Below are 11,734 nucleotides of genomic sequence, written 5' to 3' on the forward strand. Positions count from 1 at the left end.
TCTCTATCTGAGGGATGATTGGTGCCAGGACATCTAGCAGTTATGACACCGCTGTGTGTGTGTGTCTGCTGCTCAAATCGGTCCACTCACAGCCATTACAGGGCACACTAGCTGTCACCGCGTGAAAGGTGTGTGTGTGTGTGTGTGTGTGTGTGTGTGTGTGTGTGTGTGTGTGTGTGTGTGTGTGTGTGTGTCGCCTCTGTCTGATGACTATCTGTGTCTATTCCTGTATTACTGATTGGTGCTGAAGCTTCTCAGTGCCACACAGCTCTACTGGGTCTGGGCTTTCATTCCATGACATCCCATCCATTTCACGTTCACCTTTTTAATTCCATGACATTCCTTTCTTTCACATTCTGCTTTTTCATTTTACTCCATTCCATTCCAGTTCTACTCCTGAACTCATTACCTCATTAGCTTTCTCTTCTCCACCTTCTGTTCTATTCCCATCGTCTTCCTCCTCTCCCTCCAGCTCTCATTCTCTGAGGGTGTGTGTGTGTGTGTGTGTGTGTGTGTGTGTGTGTGTGTGTGTGTGTGTGTGTGTGTGTGTGTGTGTGTGTGTGTGTGTGTGTGTGTGTCTTCCACTTCTCCCTCCAGCTCTCATTCTCTGACTATCCAGCAGGCTTTTGTTTCTTGCCTTCACCGCTCTGTTTCTTCCTGCCTTTCTATTCTATATTCTACTCATCTCAGCTTAACTCACCTTATTGACTTTCTATTCTATATTCTTCTCATCTCAGCTCTTCTCACCTTATTGACTTCCCTGCTGTTATTTTCTGCTCTCTCAGTCTAAATGAGTTGTTGCTTTCTCACTCATTTCTTCAAACTGAGTTGGCAGATTAGGTGTTGTGACCCCTGTGTGCCCCCTTCAGGCCTCTCCCTGTCATGGCAGGGTTAATTAGATGACTGAGCGCACCTGCAGCAGGGTGTGGGGTTTTAAGGGGCTCTCCTCTCCTCTCCTCTCCTCTCCTCTCCTCTCCTCTCCTCTTCTCCTCTCCTCTCCTCTCCTCTCCTCTTCTCCTCTCCTCTCCTCTCCTCTCCTCTCTTCCCCTCTCCTCTTCTCTTCTCCTCTCCTCTCCTCTCCTCTCCTCTCCTCTCCTCTCCTCTTCTCTTCTCTTCTCCTCTCCTCTCTTCCCCTCTCCTCTCGTCTCTTTCCCCTCTCCTCTCTTATTTTCTCTTCTCTTCTCTTCTCCTCTCTTCTCCTCTCCTCTCCTCTCCTCAGCTCTCTTCTCTTCTCTTCTCTTCTCTTCTCTTCTCTTCTCCTCTCCTCCCCTCTCTTCTCCTCTCCTCTCCTCTCCTCTCTTCTCTTCTCTTCTCTTCTCCTCTCGTCCCCCGGAGGCGCTTTCCTTCTCTCCGGCAGGAGTCTCATCTTAGGCCAGCACTCTGCTCTCCATCTTTCTCTCTCTCTTTCTCTCTCTCTCTCTCTCTTTCTCTGTCTCTCTCTCTCCCTCCCTCCCTCTCCCTCTCTTTCTCCCTCTCTCTCTTCCTCCATCTCTTTCTCTCCCCCTCCCTCTCTTTCTCTCTCCCTTCCTCTCCATCTCTCTCTCCATCTCTCTCCCCCTCCCTCTCTTTCTCCCTACCTCTCTCTCTCCCTCCCTCTGTCTCTCCCTCCCTCCCTCCCTCTCTCTCTCTCTCCTCCCCTCTTCGTCTTCCTAATTCTCTAAAGTATTGACGCTCTCATAACATCCACACAGGCTTGCCAACACACCTGCTCATTTCCCCCTAGGATCATGCATTTGGGAAACTTATTATTTTTCATCTTCTTCAATAAATGACTAATTGTGAAAAACAAAACCTTGCTGTATGCGACAAGATGGAAAAACAGCAACATTTTTAAACCCAACCAGATACACAAACACACACACACACAAACAAACACACCACACACACATACACATACACAGAGAACTTTAAACCAGTTACCCTTATACCAACTCTAGACACACACACACATTCACACACATTCCCACACCCACAACTAAATACACTACATACACACACACACGAATACACACAGACCAACTCCAGACATTATTGGGCTGACTGGGTTGTGAGGCTTGCTGATTAATATCATGTGTATGTGCCCCCCCCCCGAACGCCCTGATTAATGTCATGTGTATGTGCCCCCCCCCCCCCCCCCCCCTCAGGACTTCTGCCACGGCCAGGTGATGTGGCCCCCCCTGAACGCCCTGCGGATGAAGCTGGCGGAGCCGGGCCAGTCGTGCAAGCACATGTGCCAGGAGGAGCAGCTCATCTGTGAACCCTCCTTCTTCCAGCACCTCAACACGGTCAAGGACCTGGCCAGGTGAGACACCCACACACACACACAAGCACACACACACACACACACACACACACACACACACACACACACACACACACACACGCATAATATTTATACACACCAAAACACAGTCATACTCAGACTTCATTGATATTAGTGTGTATCTTTGTGTGTAATATTGTATCTATTCCAGCTGAGGGCAGCATTGTCTAATGTTTTGAAACAGTGGCAGTAATACCACCCCCTTGTGTTGAAAACTAGCAGTACCCATCTTATGCAGTTTTACATCACGGCCACAAGGTGTCAATCATGACTCACCTAATTCCAGGCAGGCTGGCAGACTTGCCAAAGTGTCCCTGACTGAAAATCGAATTACATTGCACCTGTGCGGTATTAAACTAATTTATCAGTCATCACAACAAGCTCAAGCAGGCTCGCTCCTCACTGCTGCCAAGTCTAAACAAATCGAGTTAAGCCCGAAGATCAGCACAGCCTGACTCAAACATTCACCTCTTTGTCTTTCCCCGCAGTCAGCCTTCCTCACTCGCCCTCTCGCTGTCTCTCTCTCTCGCCCTCTCTCTCTCTCTCTCTCTCTACTTCTCCGTCTGTCTGATTTAATTTAGCCCAAATGCGCTGCCCTTATTCAGGACTTGTTAAGAAAATTACGATGGAATAAACAATTTCTGAAAGTAAGGTTTGAACAGCTCTGTTGACGTGATTGGATACTTGAAACAGGTCTGTTGACGTGATTAGATACTTGAAACAGGTCTGTTAACGTGATTGGATATTTGAAACAGGTCTGTTAACGTGATTGGTTACTTCAGTGAATAAACTTTTCATGGCCATCTTCTCTTTCTTTGTTTGTTCAACCTTTCTTTTTCTCTCCCTCTCTCTCTCTCTCCATCTAAATCTTTTATCTCTCCAATGTTTTTTTCCCTCTCATCATTGTACCCTCATGTGTTCAACACCTCTCTCCTGTTTTTCTCCCTTCCTCCCACTTTTTCTCTCTCTTCTTATATGCCCCGGTTTCCCGCCTTCTCTCTCTTCGTCTCTTTCGCACCCCTCTCCCTCTTTCTCTATCTCTCTCTCTCTCCTCCCTCTTCTTTTCTCAATCCCCTTCCCTGCCCCCCCCCCCCCCGCTCTCTCTCCCTGTTGCCCCCTCTGTACCCTTCTTTCTCTCCATCTCTTCCTCTACTCTCCATCTCTTCATCTTTCTCTCCATCTCTTCGTCTCCATCCTCTCTCTACCCATCTTTCTCTCCATCTCTTCATCTCTCTCTCAATCTCTTCATCTCTCTCTCCATCTCTTGGTCTCTCCATCCTCTCTCTACCCATCTCTCTCTCCATCTCTCCATCTCTCCATCCTCTCCTTCCTGTCCGTCTCAGGTTTGGTGTGGACTGCCAGACAGCGGAGTCGTCTGGGGATACGGTGGTGCCGGCGTACAGCGACGTGCGCAGACACTGCATCTTGCAGTCGGACCTCCTGCTGTTCAGCTGCGCGGGCGCACACCCCTCCCTCAAGCGCGTCTGCCCCTGCAGAGACTACATGAAGGGCCAGGTGGCGTTGTGCCAGGACTGCTCATAGCCCACACACACACACACACACACACATACACATTTGTACGCACACACATACACACATGCCAACACACATACACACACACGACACTCCAGACACCAGCCCTGACATCTTCTGCAGCACACACACGTTCATACACACTCTCTCACACACACACACACACACACACACACACACACACACACACACACACTCATGTCATCAGACAGTGTGAAATCCCACATTACACATGTGTGCAGGAGTGTGTTAAGCTTCAGAGGGGTGAACACGTGCACACTTAGACAGCTGGCACAGGACTCAAGATTGGCCTGGGTGACAGCACTGTCCTGAGCGCTTTATGTATCACTCAACACAGCAGACTACACACACACACACACACACACACACACACACACACACACACACTTGGTCGGATGGACATCGAAACACAGACTTCTGCAAGCCTGAAAATACTTGAAACCGAAGAGGGTGTATGTCCTGAGCAGAGGAACCTTGCTGGAAGAAGAAGAAATCTAGATTAACCCTTGTCTGTAGTGCAGTAGGTTAAAGATTATACACACACACACACACACACACACACACAAAACACACTCATACACACTTGCAGACACTCCTATTGTCCGAACAACTTCATCATTTGGGACCAAACTCACCAACGGGAGCAGCATGGCTACTCCACCCTCCGTTCCAGCTCCAACTCACCAGAGACAGATACGGACTGTAAGACTTGGATCTCCAGTTGGACGCTCGTGTGCAGTGTGGAAGTGGAAGTGTGTGTGTGAGCTCTGGACGCTCGAGTGGAAGTGTGTGTGTGAGCTCCGCTGTGTGAAGGAGAGCATCACCACCACAGGAGCTGCTGGCGTGGCAGGATGCTAGCTCTGGGGAATGCTAGCACAGAGACGCACGCAGCTCTGTTTTTTACACTGTATCTTCACCCGCTCTCCTTCCTCCCTCCCTCCCTCCTTCCCTCCCGACAACAGAAGAAGAAAAAAGCTCTCGACACTGGAGTGAGCAGCAGCAGCAGTGGTTGTAGATATTCAGATCGTTCTTAACTCCCCTTCCTGTTCCTTCCTGTTTTAGGTTTTTATTTTTTGAACGTCTAGAGAGGTGCAGTCAGTGAAGCCGCTCCACTCTGAACTGGAGGTAGAGGTTAGCAGCCGTAGCCCCATTGCTAGTTAGCATGGTCGTCTGACAAACTATATGGGACAGGCCATGGAAAAACACAGCCTCCCTGCCACACACACATGCACACACACACACACACATACATACTGATACACAGACACAAACGCACACACACATACTGATACACAGACAGAAACACACAGACACAAACACACAGACACAGACACACACAATTGCACACACATACACACGTACTGTATCACAGACACAAATGCACACACACAGAAACAGAAACACAGATCTATATCTCAGATATAGACCGACCGATAGCACCCGACAAGCATATGCTGGTCAAGTAAGCATAACTGAATTTGTGACCACGCAATTCTGCCCTCCACACAACTGCCACAAGCTGTCTAGTTTATCATTGACGCCGTACCAGCCCTCACTCCCTTGGCCAGTCACACGGCCCGTACTTACCATGTCCAAGCTCAAACACCAGTGTCCTTTAACTTGCCCCCCCCCCCCCCCACCCCCCCAAACAGAGAATCTAAAGGAACTGAACTGATATTTATGTCGAGAAGAAGCTGTCTTTTTGTTCTTGAAAAGAAACGTGTACATTTGTACATATGTCTGGATGTGTAGACATATTTACTTCACACACTGATCGACCTTTGACCTTTACTTGGTGATCACCTGATAAATGGCGTTTTTTAGTTTCCCTTCTGTTGCTTGCAGCTTACAGGATTTAAACACACAAAAAAATGAAAAGAAGTTTCATCTTTGTTGGAATGAAATGCACTATCTTAAGATATTTACTGATGATAAACAAACAAAAAAAAAATATGTTGACACTGTACATTGTTTATAATGATTTTTGAAATTCTTTTTTTTAATTTATTTTGTATACAGATCTTTATCTTTTTTTGTCTGCTAATGTTTTATGGTGATTTTTTTATTTTTATTTCTTTTGGTATTTATAGAAGAGAGTTAACATTTTTCATTTTATAGAGTCTTTGTTTTATTTATCAGAGTAATTTAAGTGTGTTGACCTTATGAATCAGAGTGCTGTCTGAGGCAGAGTGTGTGTGTGTCCCAGTGTACCTGACTGGTGTGTGACTGTGATGGGACAAGACGTGACGATGGGGTCGAACCGGAGCCAGTTCTGTGCGGGATCTGCGAGGGGTCTTAGTGGACCAGTGTTAGCTGTTATCTGTGAGGGTGGGGGGGGGGCAGAGGACCTCCCACTGCTGCGTAGTGACGCAGTAAAGGGACCGTGGCGACCCGACCCGAGTGTTCTTTCTTCTCCAGATTGGCGCTGCTCGTTAAGTACAGAGAGAGACGCTATAAATAGAAGGGCCGGGGTAGGTGTTAGCAGGCCCCACGGAGAGCCCTCCAGCTGCCTGCTCCAAAGGGCAGCTCCCCTGGGCCCTCAGCCAGCCCTGGAGCCCTGGAGCACGTGCTGGCACAGGATCCACCGAGGGAGACAATGTGTGTGTGTGTGTGTGTGTGTGTGTGTATAAGCATGCATGCACATGTATGTGTGTGTGTACACATGTGTGTGTGTACATATGTGGATTTGTGTGTATGTTATCATGTGTTTATTGTGTGTGTGTGTGTGTGTGTGTGAAATAGCATGCATGCCCATGCATGTATGTGAGTATGCATGTGCAGATATGCATTTGTGTGTGTGTGTGCACGCAATTGCATGAGTTTGTGTGTGTGTGTGTGTGCATGGGGTCCAAAAGTGTGAGATTAAAACGGCTCCAAATGTCCTCTCCCATCACAGTACTATTCAGCACAGGTACCTTTGATTTATACTGAAGATGAATGCAGCTCGCCCACACACACACACACACACACACACACACACACACACACTCACTCGACTCCTTTGAATATGCCAGCAAACACCTCATTTGTCACTGTCGATGATTTTTCTGTTGTAGCTCTATTTTTTTTTTGTCCCTTTGCACATTTGTAAATATAGATAGATCTCTTTTATTAAGTTATATCTTCATTTTCTTTGGCTTGTTTTCCTCTCAGTTCTGTATGGATCTGTGTGTCTTTGGAAATAATTCCAATGTTCAGACCTTCAGTCAGGCTGTAGTCACAAGCTCAAGTACATGATGTGCCTTTTGATGGTTGCTAGACCTGCTTGTTGTGCCAGTCTTGGATCAGACTCTGAGGCTGGTTGTAGGGCCAGTCTTGGATCAGACTCTGAGGCTGGTTGTAGTGCCAGTCTTGGGTCAGACTCTGAGGCTGGTTGTAGTGCCAGTCTTGGGTCAGACTCCGAGGCTGGTGGGCGTAGGCATTAGATTTTGCTTGTGTGTGCGCGCGCGTGTGTGTGTGTGCGTGTGTGTGTGCGGTTGCTGTACTGTGGGGATGGCGTCTGGACTGTTAGTGTGATGCCCCTGCCCTTGTTCTGTTGCCTCTGCTCTAGACGGGGATGTTACTGGGCTTTAGTTCCTGCTCCACCCTGGCAACCGTAACCTCTGCTCTAGACAGTGATGTTACTGGGCTTTAGTTCCTGCTCCACCCTGGCAACCGTAACCTCTGCTCTAGACAGTGATGTTACTGGGCTTTAGTTCCAGGACCAACCTGGCAACCGTAACCTCTGCTCTAGACAGGGATGTTACTGGGGCTTTAGTTCCGGCACCAACCTGGCACCCTAACCACAAAAACTAGACATTTGGCAATTTCCACCAGATCATTTGTATCAATTTATTTCTCTTCCGTAATGCCATTGCGCTCCATAAGAGTGGATGCTAACTCTACGGTAGGCTATGTAGAATGTGGATATTACTCTGTAGAAGCGGTATATTCACTAAGAGCTAAAAGCTCCTGCTCGGGTGTAGTTAGGCTACAGATGAAATATGATTCTGTCTACATTTATGGAAGGTATTTTGGAAGAATTAAATCAAAAGAACTGATTTTCCTCTAATTGTGTTTCATTAGTATAATCAATCACTCATCAGCATCAGTTTCAATGGGTGTGGGTTGGTTCCGGGACCTCCTTCAGTCCAGACGACCAGAACTAGAAGCACAGCTGGGCACGATTCTGATGGGCAGAGATTGGCATGGTTCTGATTGGCACAGATGGGCATGGTTCTGATTGGCACATCCTAACTGGCATGAGTGCCACGGTGTGAGGTGATGGGTTTTGGTGTTTGTTTGTTTGTTTGCTTTGTTTTTCACATTTGTTTTTATTATAGTGCTCTTCTGAGCATTGTGGTCGCCATAAAGATGGATGGAAGGGTGTGTCTAAGGTAACGTTAGCGCTCGTAGTTAGCCGCATTCTCAGCAGTTTACCTGAAGCTGCTCACTGCTTCAGAGTGGTAGCGACACTATTTAATCTGGGACTTTTATTTTGGAACAGACTGCCACACACCTGACAAGAGTTCCCAGGTTTGTGCTGCTTATTTTGTGAGTAAGTAGTGCTGGTGAAGAACTGGGTTTAAAGATTTTGTATTAGTTGTGTGTGTTGAGGCCAGTATCAAGAGCTTATGCTCTGTGAACTCTTCTTGGGTCTGAAGATGACGAGGTGTGGGGGAGATGGCAGACCAGCTCCACTAGAGGATGTTTCCTTTTGGGCTTTAGGTGTTTAGGTGTTCAGTCGGAGAGCCCCTCTTCCTAGCCCAGACCCCCTGCCCCTGCCCTTGCCCCTGCCTTGTCATCATGCTTTTTGGGTATGTTTTGCATTCTTATCTACTGTGGAATAGGACTTTCTTTATGCTAGTTAACAACAAAAAAGTAATGATGATGTGGGGGGGGGGGGGAAATCACAACACGTTTGTTTTCTCTGTTTTGATGAATAATCAGGATATATCTTTATTTTTCAATAAACCTTCTTTTTCTGTGACAATAGACGTCTGGCACGTGTGACCTTAATACATTTACATGTGGACACCACAGCAGAGCAGAGCAGAGCATGTGCAACATATACATTCATGGTACACACACGGTCTCGTTCCGCACACACACACTGGCCTGGTGGCCTTAAGAGAACATGTTGGAGGAAAAAACAGCTGTACCCGTTCCCATGTGGAACTCAACACTGAACCGCATTTGGCCCAGAACCAGGTGTGGTTGGCTCAGGAGGGATCCAGTGCCACGTGGCTAGCGTGTGCGTGTGTGTGTGTGTGTGGCACGTATTGCTGCATATGTGTGTTAGGTCTAAATCTACTCTAAAAGCTCTCGGAGCTCTCTCACATGCATGGGCCCCTCCCTAAACACACACCCCATTTCCCACGCTGTTGGGGGTGGCAGTAAAAGTGAGAGAGGGAGGGAGTGGCGAATGCAGTAAGAATAATACAAAAATTAAATGGGAATCGAGGAAAGGGTGCGGGAATTATTCAAGCTAGTTCGTTCACAGCATAGGATCAGGGGGAGAGGAATTATTCCTTTATGTCTGTTAGATTCTTTTATGTCTGATTTTAAACGAGACCTCTTAAAACACCCTCCATGAGGAAGTTTCATTCAACAACAAAAAAATAAATATATATTGATGAAAAGAAAAATCCCTATTTCTCTTTTCAATAAATTATGTCATCATGTGGAGTACAGCAATGCACTCATGCCAAACAATGCACTTGGTAAATACAATATAACAGGTCAGACTCAGAAGGTTACAATGAACACCGCCTGTCTGCAATCACAGTACTACGTCTACTGGAGCTGTATATGATTGGCTCAGAATAAAAAACACACTTTTCCCCGACTACCGCCCACATTTGGAGACGCTACACCAACGTGTGAGGCTAGAGAGATGACGACTGATTGCTACAATCTAAGTTAATACTTCAGTAAAATTTCACATCACTCAGGACTATAGGCAGAAAAGAAAACTCTGTGTGTGTGTGTGTGTGTGTGTGTGTGTGTGTCATTAAGGCGTACACTGAGGCTTCGACCCAGTCGTGTGCCGCTTAACTGTGTGCTTCTACCGTCACAAACTGTCTGGCTAGGACTGCCAGAGGCTTCGTCACGTCACACAACACAACAGATGCTGCAGTCACTGAACGACCTAATCAAAGGTCAAATGAACGGAGATGATATTTGTACTTAATTCATTTTCTCTTGATATTGACTGAGGTGTGAGTGCACGCAGACCCACGCAGAAGCTGAATCTGGCGCCAAACAGACCTGGATGAGAGCAGGCAGGCAGACGCTCACTGCCCCAGAGCTGAATCTAGCGCAGGCCTGGCCTACATCAGAGCAGGCAGGCGCTCACTGCCCCAGAGCAAGCGCTCACTGTCCCAGAGGGGTGTCCTATGTCCGGACATACAGAGGAAACTAGGCGGAGCAAAAGAGTGTATTTACACGAGGCGCTACAGTGGCCCATTAACGGTGGTGGTGCTCTTAGAGAGAAAAAATACTGACTTAAACAACCCCCAAGAAAGCGTCTGGCCTTAGAGCGCTCTGAGCCACGTCAGGGCAACAATCAGAGCCAGACCAGGAACAGATCAGGGCCAGATCGGAGCCACAGCAGGATCAGATTAGGGCCACAGCAGGACCAGATCAGATCAGGACCAGATTAGGGCCACAGCAGGACCAGATCAGATTTGAGCCACAGCAGGACCAGATCAGATCAGGGCCAGATTAGGGCCACAGCAGGACCAGATCGGAGCCATAGCAGGCCTGTCCCTTAAGTCAACTCCCTTCTGGGTATTACAGGAGATTAGCACCTCGCTAGTTGCCTCTGAGATATTTAGCCTTCAAGCGGACTTCAGTTACTGATGTTCCCCTATCAGCTTTTGTGCTTTATAAAAGGTTGTGCCCAAGTTGAGATGAAATTAGCGTGGTCTCGCAGCTGGCTGGATATGCTGGCTAAGGATCTATATACATCACCAGTTATATCCAAATAATAAGTAATGGTTTCTGTCATTATCACTATGGTTATGATCACCATGGTAATGATCACCATGTTATTAATATTGCTGGCCAATCTCCCGTTGGCATGGAAGGTTGGTGAGTGGCCTACATTACTGTGCCGTGGAATATTAGTCAGAGTTGACCTTATTGACCTTGTTTAGTCAGAGTTGACCTTGTTTAGTCAGAGTTGACCTTGTTGCTTTAATAACTAGTAGAGCAGCTTCACATCTCAGTATGTGTGTTGCCCTGGCTACAATGTCCCCTCGAAAGAGGAAAGGAACTTGTTGTGTCTGATACCACTACCCAATTTTGTGTGTGGGTGTGTGTGTGTCCCCGATACCACTACCCAATCTTGTGTGTGTGTGTGTGTGTGTGTGTGTCTGATACCACTACCCAATCTTGTGTGTGTGTGTCTGATACTACTACCCAATCGTGTGTGTGTGTGTGTGTCTGATACCACACCCCAATCTTGTGTGTGTGTCTGATACCACTACCCAATCTGGTGTGTGGGTGTGTGTGTGATACCACTACCCAATCTTGGCTATAAATGTTTTAAAGGTTTTAGAGCCAAAAATGGCTTTGGTTTCACATTTGTCATGTCGCTACATTCCATGTAGTTCCTTTTATAAGAATACGGTGTGTGTGTGTGTGTGTGTGTGTGTGTGTGTGTTGTTTTTTCTTTCTGCTGCTGTTTCTACCTTGAAGTCTCAGCAGTGGTTAACACACAGCCTGTTCTATTTTTGGAAGGTTGTTACTTGTTCACAGAATGTCTCACAACTCCCCTGGAGCCCGAGAAGGCTCCTCATCAATAGCTCAAGAGCTAATGTACGGCCTGTCGAGTGTGCGTGTGCGTGTGCGTGTGCGTGTGCGTGTGCGTGT

General features: G+C 47.3%; 1 protein-coding gene across 1 annotated transcript in view; it reads left to right on the forward strand.

Annotated features, from left to right (window-relative positions):
• mgat5 (alpha-1,6-mannosylglycoprotein 6-beta-N-acetylglucosaminyltransferase) overlaps positions 1-3,865 on the forward strand; it is a gene marked incomplete at both ends in the record, with an annotated part of 95,351 nt that extends 91,486 nt beyond the window's left edge. Inside the window, 2 exons of the mRNA XM_080835414.1 lie at positions 2,145-2,302; positions 3,667-3,865. Of these exons, the coding sequence (XP_080691540.1) occupies positions 2,145-2,302; positions 3,667-3,865 (357 nt within the window). The remainder of the gene's footprint in view (positions 1-2,144; positions 2,303-3,666) is intronic.
• Positions 3,866-11,734: the final 7,869 nt, after the last annotated feature.

This window comes from Sprattus sprattus (assembly GCF_963457725.1).
Source record: "Sprattus sprattus genome assembly, chromosome: 3".
Classification (NCBI taxonomy): Eukaryota; Metazoa; Chordata; class Actinopteri; order Clupeiformes; family Clupeidae; genus Sprattus; species Sprattus sprattus.